A 25,610-nucleotide genomic window follows, 5' to 3' on the forward strand; every position below is an offset into this window, starting at 1 on the left:
TGCACACGGCCCCCATGGGTCCCCTGTGTCACTACCTTGGGTGGTTCCTTGGGATCCCAGTGATTCTACAGGCTCTAGGCCTTGTGTCTAGTTCAGTCGTGGTCCTTATACCACTTTATTGGCATATGGTTTGGTACGCCCCTAGGGCCCAAACGTGTATTTGTGCTATTACTGTTGATTGCTAACTTGTAAATTAAGTAATTCGAACTCCAGTCTCATAAAGAGACTAGAGGGGTGTGTTTTATCTTAAATACATATATTTGCAATATATACCTGTTGTGGTTTTCCTTTCATTTGAAAATTCAAGAGATTATAGACTGGTAAAACAAGCTGCTTTACATTCCTTCAAGACTTACCCTGAAGGCTGCTCTCCATAGCTACCACTAGGATAGCTTTCAATAAAGGTTGTCTTTAACATATTCACCATAAGGGGTTGTTTGGACTGATACAAGGTGCCCACTAGAACTAGTGGACAGCATATATCAGGCCAACTTCTCACACCACCTACCTGTCAAACCCGGTTAGAGCTGCTCCCTGTACCCCATTTTTACTCTCCTCCCCATCTGACCTTTCTTCTCCTGCCCTCAGTTGAAGAGGGGGCTGGTAGGACAGACCCTACAGCAGCCCTCTTGTCTCCTTTCATCCTTCTGTGCTTCATTTTTCCACTGCACCTGCCTAGATCCTGCTGGGAGTCCACTCTCTTCTAAATTAGTTTTTATTGATGTTATCTGTGGAATATCCCAGAGATGCCACCCCTCATGTTCTCTTCTTGTACACACAGAAAGCTTCAGTCCGTTGAGTTGTGCGAGGAAACCTGTGGAAATGAAGGCATTAAGCTGCTCTCGCCGGTGCTCAGGACTCTGGATTTAACAACATTAATGTGAGTAAAGTATCCTTTTACACTGTAGGCCAACTGCTGTGTGTCTCTCACTCTTTGGGACAACACTAAAATGACAACAGGCAAGGGAAACTGTTGCACAAAGTACAAGTCTGCGATCACTGGAGCGCACTGAGTGACCAGGGCTATCCTTACACCACTGGAATGCACTGAGTGACGAGGGCTATCTTTACACCACTGGAGGGCAGTGAGTGACCAGGGCTATCCTTACAACACTGCAGTGCACTGAGTGACCAGGGCTATCCTTACACCAGAGGAGCACACTGAGTGACCGGGGCACACTGAGTGACCGGGGCTATCCTTACCCCGCTGGAGTGCACTGAGTGACCAGGGCTATCCTAACACCACTGGAGCGCACAGAGTGACCAGGGCTATCATTACACCACTGGAGTGCACTGAGTGACCAGGGCTATCTTTACACCACTGGAATGCACTAAGTGACGAGAGCTATCCTTACACCACTAGAGCGCAGTGAGTGATGAGGGCTATCCTTACACCACTGGAGTGCACTGAGTGACCAGGGCTATCCTTACACCACTGGAGTGCACTGAGCGACCAGGGCTATCCTTACACCACTGGAGCTCAGTGAGGGACCAGGGCTATCCTTACAACACTGCAGTGCACTGAGTGACCGGGGCTTTCCTTACACCACTGGAGGGCACTGTGTGACCAGGGCTATCCTTACACCAGAAGAGCGCACTGAGTGACCGGGGCTATCCTTACCCCACTGGAGTGCACTGAGTGACCAGGGCTATCTTTACACCACTGGAATGCACTGAGTGACAAGAGCTATCCTTACACCACTTGAGCACAGTGATTGACCAGGGTTATCCTTACACCACTAGAGCGGTCTGAGTGACCGGGGTTATCGTTACACCACTGGAGGGCACTGAGTGACGAGAGTTATCCTTACACCACTAGAGCGCAGTGAGTGACTGGGCTATCCTTACACCACTGAAGTGCATTAAATGACCAGGGCTATCCTTACACCACTGGAGTGCAGTGAGTGACCAGGGCTATCCTTGCACCACTGGAGTGACCAGGGCTATCCTTACACTAATGCAGTGCACTGAGTGACCAGGGCTATCCTTACACCAGAGGAGCACACTGAGTGACCGGGGCTATCCTTACCCCACTGGAGTGCACTGAGTGACCAGGGCTATCCTTACAGCACTGGAGTGCACTGAGGGACAGGGCTATCCTTACACCACTGAAGTGCATTAAATGACCAGGGCTATCCTTACACCACTGGAGTGCAGTGAGTGACCAGTGCTATCCTTGCACCACTGGAGTGACCAGGGCTATCCTTACACTAATGCAGTGCACTGAGTGACCAGGGCTATCCTTACACCAGAGGAGCACACTGAGTGACCGGGGCTATCCTTACCCCACTGGAGTGCACTGAGTGACCAGGGCTATCCTTACAGCACTGGAGTGCACTGAGTGACCAGGGCTATCCTTACACCACTGGAGCGCACCGAGTGACCAAGTCTATCATTACACCACTGGAATGCACTGAGTGACGAGATCTATCCTTACACCACTAGAGCGCAGTGAGTGATGAGGGCTATCCTTACACCACTGGAGTGCACTGAGTGACCAGGGCTATCCTTACACCACTGGAGTGCTCTGAGCGACCAGGGCTATCCTTACACCACTGGAGCTCAGTGAGGGACTAGGGCTATCCTTACAACACTGCAGTGCACTGAGTGACCGTGGCTTTCCTTACACCACTGGAGGGCACTGTGTGACCAGGGCTATCCTTAAACCAGAGGAGCGCACTGAGTGACCGGGGCTATCCTTACCCCACTGGAGTGCACTGAGTGACCAGGGCTATCTTTACACCACTGGAATGCACTGAGTGACAAGAGCTATCCTTACACCACTTGAGCACAGTGATTGACCAGGGTTATCCTTACACCACTAGAGCGGTCTGAGTGACCGGGGTTATCGTTACACCACTGGAGGGCACTGAGTGATGAGAGCTATCCTTACACCACTAGAGCGCAGTGAGTGACTGGGCTATCCTTACACCACTGAAGTGCATTAAATGACCAGGGCTATCCTTACACCACTGGAGTGCAGTGAGTGACCAGGGCTATCCTTGCACCACTGGAGTGACCAGGGCTATCCTTACACTAATGCAGTGCACTGAGTGACCAGGGCTATCCTTACACCAGAGGAGCACACTGAGTGACCGGGGCTATCCTTACCCCACTGGAGTGCACTGAGTGACCAGGGCTATCCTTACAGCACTGGAGTGCACTGAGTGACAGGGCTATCCTTACACCACTGAAGTGCATTAAATGACCAGGGCTATCCTTACACCACTGGAGTGCAGTGAGTGACCAGTGCTATCCTTGCACCACTGGAGTGACCAGGGCTATCCTTACACTAATGCAGTGCACTGAGTGACCAGGGCTATCCTTACACCAGAGGAGCACACTGAGTGACCGGGGCTATCCTTACCCCACTGGAGTGCACTGAGTGACCAGGGCTATCCTTACAGCACTGGAGTGCACTGAGTGACCAGGGCTATCCTTACACCACTGGAGCGCACCGAGTGACCAAGTCTATCATTACACCACTGGAATGCACTGAGTGACGAGATCTATCCTTACACCACTAGAGCGCAGTGAGTGATGAGGGCTATCCTTACACCACTGGAGTGCACTGAGTGACCAGGGCTATCCTTACACCACTGGAGTGCTCTGAGCGACCAGGGCTATCCTTACACCACTGGAGCTCAGTGAGGGACTAGGGCTATCCTTACAACACTGCAGTGCACTGAGTGACCGTGGCTTTCCTTACACCACTGGAGGGCACTGTGTGACCAGGGCTATCCTTAAACCAGAGGAGCGCACTGAGTGACCGGGGCTATCCTTACCCCACTGGAGTGCACTGAGTGACCAGGGCTATCTTTACACCACTGGAATGCACTGAGTGACAAGAGCTATACTTACACCACTTGAGCGCAGTGATTGACCAGGGCTATCCTTACACCACTAGAGTGGTCTGAGTGACCGGGGCTATCGTTACACCACTGGAGGGCACTGAGTGACGAGAGCTATCCTTACACCACTAGAGAGCAGTGAGTGATGAGGGCTATCCTTACACCACTGGAGTGCACTGAGTGACCAAGGCTATCCTTACACCACTGGAGTGCACTGAGCTACCAGGGCTATCCTTACACCACTGGAGCTCAGTGAGTGACCAGGGCTATCCTTACAACACTGCAGTGCACTGAGTGACCGGGGCTTTCCTTACACCACTGGAGGGCACTGTGTGACCAGGGCTATCCTTACACCAGAGGAGCGCACTGAGTGACCGGGGCTATCCTTACCCCACTGGAGTGCACTGAGTGACCAGGGCTATCCTTACAGCACTGGAGTGCACTGAGTGACCAGGGCTATCCTTACACCACTGGAGCGCACTGAGTGACCAGGGCTATCATTACACCACTGGAGTGCACTGGGCTATCTTTACACCACTGGAATGCACTGAGTGACGAGAGCTATCCTTACACCACTAGAGCGCAGTGAGTGATGAGGGCTATTTTTCCACCACTGGAGTGCACTGAGTGACCAGGGCTATTCTTACACCACTGGAGCTCAGTGAGTGACCAGGGCTATCCTTACAACACTGCAGTGCACTGAGTGACCGGCGCTTTCCTTACACCACTGGAGGGCACTGTGTGACCAGGGCTATCTTACACCAGAGGAGCGTACTGAGTGACCGGGTTATCCTTACCCCACTGGAGTGCACTGAGTGACCAGGGCTATCCTTACAGCACTGGAGTGCACTGAGTGACCAGGGCTATCTTTACACCACTGGAATGCACTGAGTGACAAGAGCTATCCTTACACCACTTAAGCGCAGTGATTTACCAGGGCTATCCTTACACCTCTAGAGTGGTCTGAGTGACCGGGGCTATCGTTACACCACTGGAGGGCACTGAGTGACGAGAGCTATCCTTACACCACTTGAGCGCAGTGATTGACCAGGGCTATCCTTACACCCCTAGAGTGGTCTGAGTGACAGCGCTAGCCTTACACCACTGTAGGGCACTGAGTGACCAGGGCTATCCTTACACCACTGAAGCGCACTGAGTGACCAGGGCTATCCTTACAGCACTGGAGTGCACTGAGTGACCAGGGCTATCCTTACACCACTGGAGCGCACCGAGTGACCAAGTCTATCATTACACCACTGGAATGCACTGAGTGACGAGATCTATCCTTACACCACTAGAGCGCAGTGAGTGATGAGGGCTATCCTTACACCACTGGAGTGCACTGAGTGACCAGGGCTATCCTTACACCACTGGAGTGCTCTGAGCGACCAGGGCTATCCTTACACCACTGGAGCTCAGTGAGGGACTAGGGCTATCCTTACAACACTGCAGTGCACTGAGTGACCGTGGCTTTCCTTACACCACTGGAGGGCACTGTGTGACCAGGGCTATCCTTAAACCAGAGGAGCGCACTGAGTGACCGGGGCTATCCTTACCCCACTGGAGTGCACTGAGTGACCAGGGCTATCTTTACACCACTGGAATGCACTGAGTGACAAGAGCTATACTTACACCACTTGAGCGCAGTGATTGACCAGGGCTATCCTTACACCACTAGAGTGGTCTGAGTGACCGGGGCTATCGTTACACCACTGGAGGGCACTGAGTGACGAGAGCTATCCTTACACCACTAGAGAGCAGTGAGTGATGAGGGCTATCCTTACACCACTGGAGTGCACTGAGTGACCAGGGCTATCCTTACACCACTGGAGTGCACTGAGCTACCAGGGCTATCCTTACACCACTGGAGCTCAGTGAGTGACCAGGGCTATCCTTACAACACTGCAGTGCACTGAGTGACCGGGGCTTTCCTTACACCACTGGAGGGCACTGTGTGACCAGGGCTATCCTTACACCAGAGGAGCGCACTGAGTGACCGGGGCTATCCTTACCCCACTGGAGTGCACTGAGTGACCAGGGCTATCCTTACAGCACTGGAGTGCACTGAGTGACCAGGGCTATCCTTACACCACTGGAGCGCACTGAGTGACCAGGGCTATCATTACACCACTGGAGTGCACTGGGCTATCTTTACACCACTGGAATGCACTGAGTGACGAGAGCTATCCTTACACCACTAGAGCGCAGTGAGTGATGAGGGCTATTTTTACACCACTGGAGTGCACTGAGTGACCAGGGCTATTCTTACACCACTGGAGCTCAGTGAGTGACCAGGGCTATCCTTACAACACTGCAGTGCACTGAGTGACCGGCGCTTTCCTTACACCACTGGAGGGCACTGTGTGACCAGGGCTATCTTACACCAGAGGAGCGTACTGAGTGACCGGGTTATCCTTACCCCACTGGAGTGCACTGAGTGACCAGGGCTATCCTTACAGCACTGGAGTGCACTGAGTGACCAGGGCTATCTTTACACCACTGGAATGCACTGAGTGACAAGAGCTATCCTTACACCACTTAAGCGCAGTGATTTACCAGGGCTATCCTTACACCTCTAGAGTGGTCTGAGTGACCGGGGCTATCGTTACACCACTGGAGGGCACTGAGTGACGAGAGCTATCCTTACACCACTTGAGCGCAGTGATTGACCAGGGCTATCCTTACACCCCTAGAGTGGTCTGAGTGACAGCGCTAGCCTTACACCACTGTAGGGCACTGAGTGACCAGGGCTATCCTTACACCACTGAAGCGCACTGAGTGACCAGGGCTATCCTTACACCACTGAAGCGCACTGAGTGACCAGGGCTATCCTTACACCACTGGAGTGAATTGAGTGACCAGAGCTCTCTTTACACCACTGGAGTGCACTGAGTGACAGGGCTATCCTTACAACACTGGAATGCTAGGAGTGATGATGGCTATCCTTACACCACTCGAGTGCACTGAGTGATGAGCGCTATCCTTACACAACTGGAGCGCACTGAGTGACGAGGGCTATCCTTACACCACTGGATTGCACTGAGCTACCAGGGCTAACCTTACACCACTGGAGCTCAGTGAATAACCAAGGCTATCCTTACAACACTGCAGTGCACTGAGTGACCGGGTCTATCCTTACACCACTGCAGTGCACTGAGTGACCATTGCTATCCTTACACTACTAGAGTGCACTGAGTGACCAGGGCTATCCTTGCACCACTGGAGCGCACTGAGTGACCAGGGCTATCCTTACACCACTTGAGCGCAGTGATTGACCAGGGTTATCCTTACACCACTGGAGTGCTCTGAGTGACCAGAGCTATCCTAACAGCACTGGAGTGCACTGAGTGACCAGGGCTATCTTTACACCACTGGAATGCACGGAGTGACGAGAGCTATCCTTACACCACTTGAGCGCAGTGATTGACGAGGGCTATCCTTACACCACTAGAGTGATCTGAGTGACAGGGCTATCCTTACACTACTGTAGGGCACTGAGTGACCGGGGCTATCCTTACACCACTGGAATGCACTGAGTGACAAGGGCTATCCTTACACCACTGGAGTGACTTGAGTGACCAGGGCTATCTTTGCACCACTGGAGAGCACTGAGTGACCAGAGCTATCTTTACACCACTGGAATGCACTGAGTGACGAGAGCTATCCTTACACCACTAGAGCGCAGTGAGTGACCAGGGCTATCCTTACACCACTGGAATGCACTGAGCGACAAGTGCTATCCTTACACCACTGGAGCTCAGTGAGTGACCAGGGCTATCCTTACAACACTGCAGTGCACTGAGTGACCGGGGCTATCCTTACACCACTGGAATGCACTGAGCGACAAGGGCTATCCTTACACCACTGGAGCTCAGTGAGTGACCAGGGCTATCCTTACAACACTGCAGTGCACTGAGTGACCGGGGCTTTCCTTACACCACTGGAGCGCACTGAGTGACCAGAGCTCTCTTTGCATCACTGGAGTGCACTGAGTGACAGGGCTATCCTTACAACACTGGAATTCTAGGAGTGATAAGGGCTATCCTTACACCACTCGAGTGCACTGAGTGATGAGCGCTATCCTTACACAACTGGAGCGCACTGAGTGACGGGGGCTATCCTTACACCACTGGAGTGCACTGAGCTACCAGGGCTATCCTTACACCACTGGAGCTCAGTGAATAACCAAGGCTATCCTTACAACACTGCAGTGCACTGAGTGACCAGGGCTATCCTTACACCACTGGAGCTCAGTGAATGACCAGGGATATCCTTACAACACTGCAGTGCACTGAGTGACCGGGTCTATCCTTACACCACTGCAGTGCACTGAGTGACCAGGGCTATCCATACACTACTAGAGTGCACTGAGTGACCAGGGCTATCCTTGCACCACTGGAGCACACTGAGTGACCAGGGATATCCTTACACCACTTGAGCGCAGTGATTGACCAGGGCTATCCTTACACCACTGGAGTGCTCTGAGTGACCAGAGCTATCCTAACAGCACTGGAGTGCACTGAGTGACCAGGGCTATCCTTACAGCACTGGAGTGCACTGAGTGACCAGGGCTATCTTTACACCACTGGAATGCACTGAGTGACGAGAGCTATCCTTACACCACTTGAGCGCAGGGATTGACGAGGGCTATCCTTACCCCACTAGAGTGATCTGAGTGAAAGGGCTATCCTTACACCACTGTAGGGCACTGAGTGACCGGGGCTATCCCTATACCACTGGAATGCACTGAGTGACGAGGGCTATCCTTACACCACTGGAGTGACTTGAGTGGCCAGGGCTATCCTTACACCACTGGAGCGCACTGAGTGACCAGGGCTATCTTTACACCACTGAAGTGCACTGAGTGACCAGAGCTATCTTTACACCACTGGAATGCACTGAGTGACGAGAGCTATCCTTACACCACTAGAGCGCAGTGAGTGACCAGGGCTATCCTTACAACACTGCAGTGCACTGAGTGACCGGGGCTTTCCTTACACCACTGGAGGGCACTGTGTGACCAGGGCTATCTTACACCAGAGGAGCGTACTGAGTGACCGGGTTATCCTTACCCCACTGGAGTGCACTGAGTGACCAGGGCTATCTTTACACCACTGGAATGCACTGAGTGACAAGAGCTATCCTTACACCACTTGAGCGCAGTGATTGACCAGGGCTATCCTTACACCACTAGAGTGGTCTGAGTGACCGGGGCTTTCGTTACACCACTGGAGGGCACTGAGTGATGAGAGCTATCCTTACACCACTTGAGCGCAGTGATTGACGAGGGCTATCCTTACACCACTAGAGTGATCTGAGTGACAGGGCTATCCTTACACCACTGTAGGGCACTGAGTGACCGGGGCTATCCCTACACCACTGGAATGCACTGAGTGACGAGGGCTATCCTTACACCACTGGAGTGACTTGAGTGGCCAGGGCTATCCTTACACCACTGGAGCGCACTGAGTGACCAGGGCTATCCTTACACCACTGGAGTGCACTGAGTGACCAGGGCTATCCTTACACCACTGGAATGCACTGAGTGACAAGGGCTATCCTTACACCACTGGAGCTCAGTGAGTGACCAGGGCTATCCTTACAACACTGCAGTGCACTGAGTGACCGGGGCTTTCCTTACACCACTGGAGGGCACTGTGTGACCAGGGTTATCTTACACCAGAGGAGCGTACTGAGTGACCGGGTTATCCTTACCCCACTGGAGTGCACTGAGTGACCGGGGCTTTCGTTACACCACTGGAGGGCACTGAGTGATGAGAGCTATCCTTACACCACTTGAGCGCAGTGATTGACGAGGGCTATCCTTATACCACTAGAGTGATCTGAGTGACAGGGCTATCCTTACACCACTGTAGGGCACTGAGTGACCGGGGCTATCCCTACACCACTGGAATGCACTGAGTGACAAGGGCTATCCTTACACCACTGGAGTGACTTGAGTGGCCAGGGCTATCCTTACACCACTGGAGCGCACTGAGTGACCAGGGCTATCTTTACACCACTGGAGTGCACTGAGTGACCAGAGCTATCTTTACACCACTGGAATGCACTGAGTGACGAGAGCTATCCTTACACCACTAGAGCGCAGTGAGTGATGAGGGCTATCCTTACACCACTGGAGTGCACTGAGTGACGAGGGCTATCCTTACACCACTGGAATGCACTGAGTGACAAGGGCTATCCTTACACCACTGGAGCTCAGTGAGTGACCAGGGCTATCCTTACAACACTGCAGTGCACTGAGTGACCGGGGCTTTCCTTACACCACTGGAGGGCACTGTGTGACCAGGGCTATCTTACACCAGAGGAGCGTACTGAGTGACCGGGTTATCCTTACCCCACTGGAGTGCACTGAGTGACCAGGGCTATCCTTACACCACTGGAGTGCACTGAGTGACCAGGGCTATCCCTACACCACTGGAGTGCGCTGAGTGACCAGAGCTATCTTTACACCACTGGAATGCACTGAGTGACGAGAGCTATCCTTACACCTCTAGAGCGCAGTGAGTGATGAGGGCTATCCCTACACCACTGGAGTGCACTGAGTGACCAGGGCTATCCTTACACCACTGGAGCTCAGTGAGTAACCAGGGCTATCCTTACACCACTGCAGTGCACTGAGTGACCGGGGCTATCCTCACACCACTGGAGGGCACTAAGTGACCAGGGCTATACTTACAGCACTGGAATGCAGTGAGTGACGAGAGCTATCCTTACACCACTTGAGCGTAGTGATTGACCAGGGCTATCCTTACACCACTACAGTGATCTGAGTGACGAGGGCTAGCCTTACACCACTGGAGTGCACTGAGTGACCAGGGCTATCCTTACAACACTGGAATGCACTGAGTGACGAGAGCTATCCTTACACATCTGGAGCGCAGTGAGTGATGAGGGCTATCCTTACACCACTAGAGTGCACTGAGTGACCAGGGCTATCCCTACACCACTGGAGTGCACTGAGTGACTGGGGCTATCCTTACACCACTGGAGGGCACTAAGTGACCAGGGCTATCCTTACAGCACTGGAATGCAGTGAGTGACGAGAGCTATCCTTACACCACTTGAGTGCAGTGATTGACTAGGGCTATCCTTACACCACTAGAGTGGTCTGAGTGACAGGGCTATCCTTACACCACTGTAGGGCACTGAGTGACCAGGGCTATCCTTACATCACTGGAGTGCACTGAGTGACCAGGGCTATCCTTACACCACTGGAGGGCACTAAGTGACTAGGGCTATCCTTACAGCACTGGAATGCAGTGAGTGACGAGAGCTATCCTTACACCACTTGAGTGCAGTGATTGACTAGGGCTATCCTTACACCACTAGAGTGGTCAGAGTGACAGGGCTATCCTTACACCACTGTAGGGCACTGAGTGACCAGCGCTATCCTTACACCACTGTAATGCACTGAGTGACGAGGGCTATACTTACATCACTGGAGTGCACTGAGTGACCAGGGCTATCCTTACACCACTGGAGTGAATTGAGTGCCAAGAGTTATCCTTACACCACTAGCGTTCTCTGAGTGACAGGGCTATACTTACAATACTGCAGTGCACTGAGTGACCAGGGCTATCCGTACACCACTGAAATGCACTGAGTGACGAGGGCTATCCTTACACCACTTGAGTGAACTGAGTGACCAGGGCTATCCTTACACCACTGCAGTGCACTGAGCGACAAGGGCTATCCTTACACCACTGGAGTGCTCTGAGGGACCAGGGCTATCCTTACACCACTGGAGTGCAGTGAGCGATTAGGGGTTATCCTATGCCATGCCGTGGTGATCACATTGGCCTCATGGGCACACTCCTGAAAATATACGACTTGTTTTTGGAATTCAACCATTCCCTGTAGTGTGCCTGAAAGCTGCAGCACGCGCAGGCTTGCAGGTGTACTGTTGCGACTGCCACATGACTCCTGCTTTTTCTCAGTGCAGAAATGCACGCATGGTGTATCTTTGCATGGGGAAAACAGAACCCACTTTGTAAATACACACATTTTTCTTTTCTTTTTTCGTCCCCTTTACCCATTGCATTTTTGGAACTCCTCTGCTTGCCTGGTAGGTGGTGTACACCATCCCTTTCCTGGAGGATCACTAGCTCTTTTTAGGGTGGAAAGAGGTCTGAGAGGTGTTTGTGAATGCCTACAAACTCACAAACCTGTGTGACCTTACAGACTCTCAAAACTAACTGCGTCTTTGCGCTTTGCTCCCCTTGAACCACCCAGGAGAATGCTATCCAGTATCTGACCACATTTGACACTGTAGGCCTTCACGAAACATGGAAAACAGAAACACCACCTCTCCCAGGTCCATCCTCTGAAGTCCATCCCAATCCCACCCTAAGAGTATTCGAACATGGTAGGCCTGTAGGTGGAGTGGCAACGTCTGTAAAAACCACCCTTAATGTTCAAACAAAAAACTTCAACACCAGCAGCCGCGGATCCTAGTAGTCAAATTGATTGTCCTGAATGTGAATCTGCAAAATGTATTAATACTATATATATGTTAAGAACAAGGACTCAAACCCAGTGGTGGATCACCTGGAGAAATACCTACTGTCTCCACTCACAGCAAACTCAGCTATAGGATCTATGGTCCTCGGAGACTTCAATCTGAATCCGTTCTAACTCTGAAGCGGCTAGACAGCAAGACACAATTTGGCAAATCCTGCCCTCTCTACACACCCACAGAGACTGGATTCTCTTGGTAAACAACTGATTGAAGCTTTCCATCACGCTGGCCGTATAAATTAATGGAAGCAGCGAATCTGATCAATCAGCACCCTTCACTCACGTCGCCCCACAGCGCAATGCTTTGATGGTCTAGACAGTAATCTCCCTGCATCTCATAAGCCAACTGAAAGAATTTAAAATCGAACACTGCCTGGAAATGAATCACTTTCCATAGAAGGCAGCTCTGGCATCAGCAGTTACAACGTATCGAGATCCAGACCTTCAGGAAAGGGAATCGTGGCCCTCAAGGCAAAGTGGGTCAAATGGTTATCAGATGTGGAAGAGAATAGGTGTAATGGAGGCACATGTTCCCTGGAGACATTATCCGTTCTCTAACCAGCATCGCCAGAGACAACTGCCCAGAGAGCCACACCGTATGGGACGAAGTAATCAGACAATCCGGTAACCCATTGTGCAAGCATAACCTACTGTGCATGGATAATCCATTGTCTAAGCATAACCTACCGTGCATGGGTAACCCGTTGTCCAAGCATAACCTACCGTGCATGGATAACCTGTTGTCCAAGCATAACCTACCGTGCATGGATAACCCGTTGTCCAAGCATAACCTACTGTGCATGGATAGCCCGTTGTCCAATCATAACCTACCCTGCATGGATAACCCGTTGTCCAAGCATAACCTACCGTGCATGGATAACCCGTTGTCCAAGTATAACCTATCATGCATGGATAACCCGTTGTCCAAGCATAACCTACCGTGCATGGATAACCCGTTGTCCAAGCATAACCTACCGTGCATAGATAACCCGTTGTCCAAGCATAACCTACTGTGCACGGATAGCCCGTTGTCCAATCATAACCTACCCTGCATGGATAACCCGTCGTCCAAGCATAACCTATCATGCATGGATGCCCGTTGTCCAAGCATAACCTACCATGTATGGATAACCCGTTGTCCAAGCATAACCTATTGAGCATGGATAGCCCATTGTCCAAACATAACCTACCGTGCATGGATAACCCGTTGTCCAAGCATTACCTATCATGCATGGATAGCCCGTTGCCCAAGCATAACCTACCGTGCATGGATAACCCGTTGTCCAAGCACAACCTACCATGCATGGATAACCCGTTGTCCAACCATAACCTACCGTGCATGAATAACCTGTTGTCCAAGCATAACCTACCATGCATGGATAACCCGTTGTCCAAGCATAAGCATAACCTACCGTGCATGGATAACCCATTGTCCAAGCATAACCTACAGTGCATGGATAACCCGTTGTCCAAGCATAACTTACCGTGCATGGATAACTTGTTGGTTCGAGGCATATGAGCTGCAGATTACACACTGTGCATAGATCGCCATCTGGTGTTGGGCCCGGATGTTGCAGTTGTTTTTCTTTTGGAAAGTCTTTGGAAGTCACAAGGTATGTGACTCCTCCTTTGGATCGTATTGCGCATGGGCTTCGGCTCCATCCTCAGATTGTTTTTTTCCGCCATCGAGCTTGGATGTGGTCTTTGCGCTCGGGTTCCGAACCGTTTCCAGTCACAGTTCTTCTCATCGGCGCGCAATCCTTCCCTTCCGCGGTATTGTTCTCGATCGCGATCTCCCCATTCGACGCGACTTATCGAAAAACTTCGATTCCAGGCGTCGACGCAGACCTTCGGGCCTACCTCAGCTCCAGTCCTGGCTCATAGAAAGGACTCCATTTAAGAAGTGTCCTTGATGTGGGTCCAAATTTCTCCAGAACACGAGGCTTGAGACTGTCCGGCGTGCAGATCCTTCCGGTCCAAAAAGACTATTCGAGACCGAAGTGCGAGGAGAACCATGGCACACACGTCGACTGCAATCCCCGACGACATCTTCGGAGAAGGCGTCGATGTTCCCGAAGAACAGCACACTGAAGAGGGCCTCGTCAGCGCCTGCAAAGCCGACGACTCAGATGTCGAGGACATCACTCCGGCACAGAGGGGCGTGAGTACTACTATCGATCCCCACCCCCCACCCTCGACGGCATCGAAAAAGACTTCGGTCACGCCTTCGCCCTCGGGCCTAGGCACGACCAAAGACACTGCTTCACATACCTCGCTTTCGGGCCCGGTTAAGAAGCCCATCAAGCCTTCTGGCTGCTCGGGCTCGAGCCAGCCTGCCGTCGGTGCTGAAAAACACTCCGCACCGAAAAAGAAAATGGCTTCCTCCGCGCCGAGCTCCACACCGAAACACTCGGTGCCGAAGACACCCACTAGCTCCTCGGTATCGACGCCATCTTCGGAACCGAGCAAAAAAGCCAAAGCCATCGACACCCACACCTCGAAGCCGAAAGCCATCTCGGAACCGAGGAAACAACTGGACATGTCTAAACCACACAGTTCAAAACAACAAACTAATGATTCCAAGACTAAAAAACCACCGGCTCCGACCCCTTCGGCGCCGACGGATCGACCGCACACAGAGGAACTGTTTCGGCCCGATCCACTCCAAAAACTCTTACTAAAGACCCTAAAAGTGGACATTTGATGATCAGCATCAAAAAGAGACCGCTGGACAAGCCTTCCCCGGCTCCACCTCCAAAGAAAAGAGACTGTGGTACCTCCCCTCTGAGACTACCCTCACCCACTCCTCCACCTCCTCCTCCACCTCCTCCATCTCCTCTGCCTCCCCTACCTCATAATTCCCCCACACTCTCTCCAGATGAGGATGATGACGATGTCTATGAAGACATAGGGGAGGGACCCCATGACCAACCCACAGGAGACCCCACTCCTACAGGCTCCCCAGACCCATGGGACGACTACAACATACCAGACATCCCTAACATCCTGCAGGACGACATTTACCCTTCAAGACTGCCCCCCCCCCTCCGGAAGACACTATGGGGTTTAACCAGCTGCTACATTGGGCTGCACACTACCACGGAGTTGATCTCCATACAGACTCCGTGGAGGAGGACTTCCTCCTAGACACTTTTGGTACCACCCACAGGGCCACTTCCATTCTGCCCATGCTTAAAGGTGTTATCAAGCACGCGCCAGAGGTCTTTAAAGACCCGGTTAGAGCCAGGGTCATCAACCCTCATATCGAAAAGAAATATAAGGCCCCCCCTACAGATCCCACCTACATCAGAGGGCCCGCACCACTAGACTCCCTCTCCACTGCAAGGAAACGTGCAAACTCCCAGGCATCAGGCGAGGCACCACCACCTGATAAAGAGTCCAAACTCATAGATGCCACTGGCAAGCGAACAGCATCCTAGGCGGCCAACATATGCCGCATTGCGAACACACAAGCGCTTTTAGCACGATACGACAGGGCACATTATGATGAGCTAGAAGCAATCATGCAGCATCTCCCTGACAAGTACAAGAATAGAGCCAACGAGCTAATCCAGGAGGGAAAAACCATCACCAACACCTCCATACGCTGCACCCTCGATGTTGCCGATACCGCCTCAAGGGCAGTTAACACCAGCGTCCTCCTCTGTAGGCATGCCTGGCTGCGCATTTCCAGTTTTAAACCAGAGGTACAGGCTTCCATCCTTAACCACCCCTTTGACCAAGAACATCTCTTTGGTCCAAACGTAGATGTAGCCCTTGAGAAAATGAAGAAAGACACCGATACGGCAAAGTCAATGGGAGCCTTGCAGTCACACCCTCCTAGGCGCTCCTTTCGCCGTTCTTCCTTTCGAAGCACATCTAGAGGCTACTCCGACGGCGCTTCTACTTCCTATAAAGCCCCTACACAATCCACCTTCACTAGGGGTTACCAGAGAGGTGGCTAAAGGGGTAACAACAATAAAGGCAGAGACAAAACTAATACCTCCCGCTCTGCCTCCACTCTTACCCATTGACTTCCCTTCACTCCACCCCAGACCATCCCACTCCAGTGGGGGGCAGACTAAAAAATGTCCTTCATGTCTGGGCTACTATCACCTCAGACAAATGGGTGACACAAATAATTCGGTCAGGCTACTGCCTCGAACTAAAATCAATCCCCCCAAACATTCCACCAAAACACCGCCCAATGTCACAGGAACATTCGTCACTTCTCAAACAGGAGGTAATCTCCCTCCTACAAAAGAGTGCGATAGAGCCAGTTCCTACCCAACAACAAAATATGGGAGTTTACTCCCTGTATTTCCTAATACCAAAAAGGGACGACACTCTAAGGCCCATCCTGGACCTCAGACCCCTAAATCACTATATACATTCAGACCATTTCCACATGGCCACACTTCAGCAGGTACTTCCCCTGCTCTCCCAAAACGACTTCTTTGCCACCCTTGACCTCAAGGACGCCTATTTCCAAATTCCCGTTCACACAGCTCACAGAAAGTATCTCAGGTTTGTAGTGGACGGTCAACACTATCAATTCAAAGTACTCCCATTCGGAGTCACCACAGCACCACGAGTGTTTACCAAGTGCCTAGCGGTCGTGGCAGCACATCTGCGAAGACAGCACATTCACGTCTTTCCATACCTGGACGACTGGCTCATAAAAGCCAGCTCATACAACCAATGTGTACAACACACTCATGCAACTATACAGCTACTTCACGAACTGGGCTTCACAGTAAACCACACGAAGTCCCATCTGCAACCGTCCCACATAAAACAATACCTAGGTGCCACAATAGACACCTCAAGAGCACTAGCCTACCCCAGTCCTGCCAGGATAGCAAACATTCAGGCCCTTCGCGCCAAATTTCAACCAGAACACTCTCTTACAGCTCAAGTGCTCATGCAACTCATTGGAATGATGGCCTCTTGCATCTTCATAGTACCTCACGCAAGACTCCAGATGCGTCCACTCCAAGAGTGCTTAGCGCGCCAGTGGAACCAGGCCCAGGGGCAACTGACAGATCTGGTGTTGGTCGACGGTCGCACTCATCGCTCTCTGCAGTGGTGGAACACCACAAACCTTTCCAAAGGGCGACCGTTCCTGGACCCTGTTCCTCAGATAGTACTGACAGCGGACGCATCACTCTCCGGCTGGGGAGCTCACCTACTACATCACATCATGCAGGGTACGTGGACACCTCAGTAAAAGTTGCTCCACATCAGCCATCTGGAGCTACTAGCCATATTCTTAGCCCTAAAGGCATTTGAAACACACATATCAGGCAAGGCCGTCCTAGTCAGCACAGACAACATGACAGCCATGTACTATATACAGAAACAAGGAGGCACACAATCTCCGCAGCTCTCTCAGCTAGCACAGAGCATATGGAGATGGGCCATACCCCAAAAAATCTTTCTCCTAGCCCAACATGTCCCAGGAGTCCAAAACACTATGGCCGATCTGCTCAACAGACAAGCACAACAAATCCACAAGTGGGAACTCCACCCACAAGTTCTTCACCCGTACTTTCAAATGTGGGGGCATCCACAGATAGACCTCTTCGCCACCCACGAAAACGCCAAATGCCCAAGCTTCGCCACCAGATATCCTCACCCATTATCCAAAGGCAATGCGATATGGATGAACTGGTCAGGCAGATTTGCGTACGCTTTTCCGCCTCTCCCACTCATTCCATTAGTGGTGCGCAAACTACAACAACACTCCCTCACACTAATCCTAGTAGCTCCAACGTGGGCCAGACAACCGTGGTACACCACACTACTGGAACTATCTGTAGTACCGCACCAAAAGTTACACCTCTCTCCACACCTCTTAACCCAGAACCATGGAGAGATCAGCTACCCAGACCCACCTCAGCTCAACCTAGCGATCTGGCTCCTGAAATCCTAGAATTCGGTTATCTGAATCTTCCTCCTGACTGTATGAACGTCATTAGAGAACATAGACGCCCTACCACTAGAGCTTGCTACGCAGCCAAGTGGAAACGTTTTGTGGTCTATTGCCACAACAATAACTTTGATCCCCTAGATGTGTCCATTCAACTCATCATAGGCTATTTACTGCACCTACAAAGATGCAATCTAGCCTATACGTCCATTAGACTGCACCTTTCAGCCATAGCAGCTTACCTGCAAAACAGGCAACATCTATCACTCTTTCGAGTACCTGTCATAAAAGCCTTCATGGAAGGCCTCAAAAGAATAATTCCCCCCAGAGTGCCACCCTCACTTGTGTGGAACCTAAACATCGTTCTCACTAGACTAATGGGGCCACCCTTTGAACCTCTACACAAATGTGAACTTCAATTCCTAACATGGAAAACTGCATTTCTTGTAGCCATTACTTCCATCAGAAGGGTCAGTGAGATACAAGCACTCACCATTCAAGAACCTTTTCTGCAAATGCACCATAACAAAGATGTTCTCCGTACTAACCCAAAATTTCTCCCTAAAGTCATTTCTCCTTTTCACCTAAACCAATCTGTGGAACTACCAGTATTCTTCTCGCAACCACAAACCGTTGCAGAAAGAACTCTCCACACATTAGATGTCAAAGGAGCCTTACTCTACTACATCGAGAGAACACAACCCTTTCGTAAGACCAAACAACTGTTTGTTTCCTTCTCACCACCACATAAAGGCAACCTCATCTCCAAATCTGGGATAGCTAGGTGGATTGTCAAATGCATTCAGATTTGCTACCACAAAGCAAAACAAACGCTTTCTGTTCCCCCTAAAGCCCACTCTACACGTAAGATAGGGGCTTCCATGGCATTCTTACGGAACATCCCCTTAGATGATATCTGCAAAGCAGCTACATGGTCAACACCGCATACTTTCACTAAACACTATTGTGTAGATGTGCAGGCTAAGCAACAAGCTAGTGTGGGCCAGGCTGTACTCAAAACATTGTTTCAAACCACTGCAACAGATACTGGTGGTCGCCGCTAGGGATGGGTACTGCTATACAATCTATGCACAGTGTGTAATCTGCAGCTCATATGCTTTGAACGGCAAATGCTACTTACCAGTATTCATCTGTTCTTGGCATGTAGAGCTGCAGATCTACACACACCCACCCGCCTCCCCGGCTACCTTTATCTGGTCCGGATAATCTTATTTGGATACAGCACACATGGGCATCTTCACTGCTATTACTACGCTCCATCATTTCCCTGCTGGCGAAAAACAATCTGAGGATGGAGCCGAAGCCCATGCGCAATACGATCCAAAGGAGGAGTCACCGACCTCGTGACTTCCAAAGACTTTCTAAGAGAAAAACAACTGCAACATCCGGGCCCAACACCAGATGGCGATCTATGCACAGTGTCTAGATCTGCAGCTCTACATGCCAAGAACCGATGCATACTGGTAAGTAGCATTCAAGCATAACCTACCGTGCATGGATAACTTATTGTCCAAGCATAACCTACCGTGCATGGATAACTTGTTGTCCAAGCATAACCTACCATGCATGGATAACCCGTTGTCCAAGCATAACCTTCCGTGCATGGATAACCCGTTGTCCAAGCATAACCTACCGGGCATGGATAACTTGTTGTCCAAGCATAACCTACCGTGCATGGATAACCCGTTGTCCAAGCATAACCTTCCGTGCATGGATAACCCGTTGTCCAAGCATAACCTACCGGGCATGGATAACTTGTTGTCCAAGCATAACTTACTGTGCATGTATAGTTTATTGTCGAAGCATAACCTACCGTGCATGGATAACTCATTGGCCAAGGATAAACCCATGCATAAACCCAACACATCCACTGCAACCAATTGGCCTCAGTCCTGGTTTACAGCCAGCCTGGCCAGAACGCCGAGCAAACCAAACCATCATGAGGTACAAATAGAAAAGGAGATGACCAAGTGGTGGAAGTTCAACAACAAATCAGAACCGAAGCTGAAAGAGACTGGACCTTTTTTTTCATAGACCGTGTTCTTCCAGTAACACCAGTGCATTTTGGCGAAGGATTAACAAACTGTCACTATCGAGTGACTTCCCTCCTGCAAACAATGTAAATGCTATGGTCTGGGAGAAATATGTGACCACCTTGTACACAACAAACGAGACTACAAGGAAATACTACCACCGCGATTGTTTTCTTCACACACAAAAAAAAAACATGTAACCCACATTCTGACATCTCTAGCCTTTGATAGGAATGCCAACCAGGAACACCGTGCAACAAACCCACCTGCCAAGACGGAAAGAAAGCCCTCGAGTTAGGAAACCAGGCAGATCCTACAGGAGATGATTTTGAAAAGTCTGAATGATGGTGCGCCAGGACCACATGGGATTCCAGCGATGCCCTTTAAGACCGATCCGCCTTCAGTTTTAAACCGCTAATCAATATCTTACTAAATTGCCGTCTTTCCTGTTCAATACCACCGTCCAGGCAGGGCTGGCATATTTATCCCATACACAACAAGGGAGAAAAGGATGATAATCAAATGAAAGGCTAACAGCCCTCCTGGACGTTGAGGCTGAATACTTTGCCTCCTTAACTTTGGAAGATGTGAGCGAATGGGCGGAAAATGTAAATTGCTACCCTGGTTCCACACCGGATTCAGAGGAACCAGCGGCGCTAACGATAGCATCGTGGCCCTGGCTGCATTGATTTCAAGAAAGCATTTGACATTCTTGACAGGAACCTATGGTCCAAGCTGAGTAAATGGTGCTTCCGACCAACAGCTGGACGCAATAACAGCCTCTATTCCAACAACTGGACCCAAGTCAAGTCAGGGGCAGATGGTACCCTATCCAAAATGGTGTTCATCAATAAAGGTCTCCAAGAGGGATGCCTGTTCTCTGACATGGAGGCAAAAACCTCCAAATCCCAGGGCATGCCCACCAAAACTAAACACCAGTCACTGCTTGCCTTTACAATCACTCGCTGGACAACCTTGAAAAAACAACTGGGAAATCAATGATGAAAAAACAAAAGTTATCATCTTCTTAAGGAATCTAAACAACTCTGGAAAAACACGGAAGATGGGCCATACACCATTACAACTTCATACAAGTACCTGTGGGTGGAATTTTTAGCTTCGGGGCATCACAAACAACATATGGGGTCACCGCCACTAAAGAATCAGGGACTAGATTTGCACTAAAAAGAGCGGCCCTTCTCTAACCCACTCAGTAGGGTGTTAAATGTTAAGTACACGTCATCGCTCACATACGGCCTCTAAGCTTTTCCCAACAAATGCAGTCAACCAGGCAAGGTTGGAGCTGCACAAACCCCTCTTAAGGTTATCAAACTTGGTGAGAGAAGCTGAGCTCTGGCTGGAGTTTGGCCTCTTAGAGAAATCACTGGCACAAGAGGCTGCTCTACTAAAGCGTTGATTTTGTTATGTTAATAACACTTGTATAGCGCACTAATACCACCGTTCTCTTGGCGCTTGTAAAAGGGTTGTGACACCGTGTCGCAACAGGTAATATAAAAATCAAAGTCAATCTCTTTCAAAGGCTTGTCCAAGTGAGAGAGTTTCCAGTCTCTTCCAAAAGGAGCGGAGCGCAGCTTCTCTCCTCAAACTTTCTGGTCGTCCATTGTGAGAACGATGGTATCACAGCTGAAAAAGCCTGACCGCCCATGGTGGATTTATTAAAGCGAGGGCAGGCCAGCAGAATCGCCTCAGAGGCACGAAGGCGGAGTCCTGGCACGTAGAGACTCAGCCGGTCCTGCTTATAGGCTGGTGCCGCGCCATTCAACGTCTTGTGCGCCATGCACCGGCCTTTGAAGCTGGCCCTCTGTTTGACTGGCAGACAATGGCAGACAATGCAACTGTTGCAGCCGTGGCTAGCGTGCGCCCGTCTTGCTAGCTTGAACAATAGTCTTGCAGCATCATTCATAACCACCTGGAACTTACCCAGCAACTTCTTAGGGCGAATAGTCCAAGGCATTGCCGTAGTCCAACCGTGACATGATCAATGCTGCCACCACCGTTATCATAGTTGTAGAAACAAGCATTTGCAATGCAATAGGTCTCGCAATTACGAGAGTTTGAGCTATTGGCATTGTAAATGACAATGCCTTTTATTTATGTGTGGTTTTTAAAACCGATACATAAAAGGCATTGTCATTTACAATGCCAATAGCTCAAACTCTCGCAAAAGCGAGACCTATTGCATTGAAAATGCTTGTTATGTTCTGATGAGCAGTCAGTTCCAGGCTGGTAACTAGTCCTGCACACGGGGCATGTGAGCTTGCAGAGGTATTTCCGGTTGCCTCTTTTGATAGATGTTTTTAATAGGAACTATGCCAGAGAGAGAAGCGGCCACTCATTAAAGAGGCCTCGGCGTGTTTTTGGACACTGTGGTTTATGCATACATTTCCAAGAAGTCATTCCAGTCACGTAATAGTGCAGCATCACTGGCCACATGCAATGCACGATGACTCGTGCCTCGTTATCTCACAAAGTGCTCCTGTCACCCATTGGTAAATCCTGGACCACGTGGCCTCGCAGCCAAACATAACATTGCGATAATGTTGAGCACCGGCCGCCAATCAACGCTACTTGAGGAATCAGGCACACTATATCATTACATAGGTGTGACGCCACTGCTCCTCATCAAGTCCATGCATTGTGCACTCCTCTCTGTGAGTGCTCTTATATTTTAACTTAGATTGTTCAATACATTTCCAAACTATGCTGTGCTTATGTTAATCCATCAACCTGTTAGGTTCATTAAAGATGCAACAAGGACCACTGTGGACAAAGCACCGTTTACAACTTCGATGAAGAATTAATTATATGTCCCCTCCATTAAACTCCTGAAAAATGTACAAAAGCACACTTCTTCTTAAACTGCTGAATAAATGTATGAAAAATAAAATTTCCCAGATTCATGTTCACAGCTTTTCCAAAGCAGTATATAAAACAAGCAATCAAAAGTGAAAAGTCCGTGCCCCTGGCCTCTGCCTCTCAACAGTATCCTAATGAACAACTAGATTGCTAACATTCTATATTTATTACAAAAGTGTGGAACGCCTGACGTCATCTTGATGTAATCAAAACTGTAATACCTAGAGCATTTCCTTTAGAAATTACATATATGAGAGGGTCTTATTGGCATCAAAATTATGGTTAGTGCTCTAAAAGACTAAAATAAGGACATATTTTCTGAGTTTTCAAATAGCGACAAAGCACTTTTAAATTATTTGTTATCTTTATGTTTTTTTATCCAGTTGACCACTTGATTAAATGTTGCACTTAGGGGAGAGGATGTGGTGTTACTTCCAGAACTGCAGACTTTGCAACTGGGGAACCAGGTTGGAGTTTCTGCTTCAGCTCGACATTCTGTGATTCTGGTCAAATCACTTAGTCTCCCCATGTCTACAACCAAAATGAATTTGTTCTTGTGTGATGTAACCAATGCTCATGTAAAGCACTCCAATACCTGACAAGTCTGCACTATATAACACTGCAAAAACACAAAATAATAAGTGTTTTGCACACTTCTGTCATTGGGCTATATTTGGGCTACATCTGGATGATTTTGGGCTACATTTGGGCTCTTTTGTCTCCGGTGGCCATCTTGGGAGATTTATTTGTTATGAAGTTTCCTAATTTCCTCATGTACTGCAGTGTAACGTCCTGGCTTTCTCGGGGTTGGGACAAACAGACGACGGACCAGAGAAATGGAGGTTTAAGGATGATTTGATAAACAGATAAACAACTACAGACAACAAAGAATACCGGTACTGGAATCACCAGTTAAAGTACGATACCCATTCACAGCTCGTCTAACCGTCCTCCGCATGCACACCGGACCCGGTATGCTCCAACGGAGGGCACAGTGCTAAGTAGTGGCCGACAATGCCACTCGACCGCTGTGAAGGGTAGTTCCAAGGTTGTGGAATCTACGGGGGGCACGTGGGAGTCACCCGGCCGGGCTCTCTACCACCTGGGAACAGCCGCTCTACCAGTATCCCCCAGAGTGCTGCCACAACACAAAGACGCTGGGAACACCTCCTGGTGTGCGTCTCTTGTATCCGGGTTTAAGTGATGATACCCAAGGTGGCGCAGAGAATGGATGGGAGCAGCCGCTCTACCTATCCCAGTTCTCCTACGAGTGTCGATGGCTAAGACGCGGAAACACCTCCTGGATAGCGTCTTAGCTCTAAGCGTGTGTTTACCCAAGGAACGAGGGTTGGGAGCTTCGGCTCACACCAACCTCGTTTCTCCAATTTGTCAGGCTGTTGGGAGCTTCGGGTCTACCAACGGGACTTGTGCCCAATGACGTTGAATACGGCTCTCAGAACGGGACAGGACACGGGCAGGAAGCACACGCCAGCACCTCTCCTCCGCTCCTTAGAATGTTCCTTCCGCCGCTCAACTCACCAACGGGTCCGTGTACCTCAACCAGGTACTCCGGCAAAGATCAGAATATCCGACGCCGAGTCCCAGTGATCTTCTCCTTAAGTAGTACTCTCGGCGTTGTATAACCATGACTTTTGAGTTGCATAACAGGAAAACTAGGCGTTACCCTTGGTGTTATGTAACCAGAACTCTTGAGTGGCAAAAGGCAATTGTTGCCGGAGGGAATTCTGGGAGTTGTAGTCCGCTCTCCTCCAAGCGCACCAGGTTCACGGAAGTGGCATCGTGGGAGGGAATCCATGTGCGGGAGGGGATTCCTGACATGCAGTCTCCTCAGTAGGAAATGCTTTCAGTTTTTTACTTTGATTCCATCATGAAGGTATTCAGATATGTCACACATTCGCCAAAAATTCTGAAAGTTAGCACTCTAGTTGCTCATTAGATCACTGTAGTAAAACTACTGTTCACCATGGAAGTCTGCTCCTGGTATTAAAAGTGCATGTTTCAGTCTGCATGTCAGAATTTTTTAATGAAATAGAAGAGGATTTGAGAAGTCACTCAAAATGTGCCCTCATTTTCTTTCTTCAGCATTAATCATAATTTCTATGGCAAAATTAACCCCCTCATTTTGTTCCTTTTTAAATTAAATGTTTTAAGTGTTACCAGTTTATTCCAATCAAGATGGCTTCAGGTGTGCCATACTTTTGTCATAATGAAGACAGTAAGCGCTCTAGTTGTTTTTAAGAACACTCTGGGACATTCTGTCATTGGGCTATACTTGGGCTACATCTGGGTGATATTTGGGCTCTTTTGTCTCTGGTGGCCATCTTGGGAGACTTA

At 49.9% G+C, this 25,610-nt stretch overlaps 1 protein-coding gene across 1 annotated transcript in view; it reads left to right on the forward strand.

Annotated features, from left to right (window-relative positions):
* The window catches only part of LOC146788700 (NACHT, LRR and PYD domains-containing protein 3-like), a 447,514-nt gene that overhangs the window by 128,589 nt on the left and 293,315 nt on the right, over positions 1–25,610 (forward strand). The window contains exon 4 of the mRNA XM_085630084.1: positions 782–880. Within this exon, the coding sequence (XP_085486210.1) occupies positions 782–880 (99 nt within the window). The remainder of the gene's footprint in view (positions 1–781; positions 881–25,610) is intronic.

Source organism: Triturus cristatus, chromosome 10, assembly GCF_964204655.1.
Source record: "Triturus cristatus chromosome 10, aTriCri1.1, whole genome shotgun sequence".
Classification (NCBI taxonomy): Eukaryota; Metazoa; Chordata; class Amphibia; order Caudata; family Salamandridae; genus Triturus; species Triturus cristatus.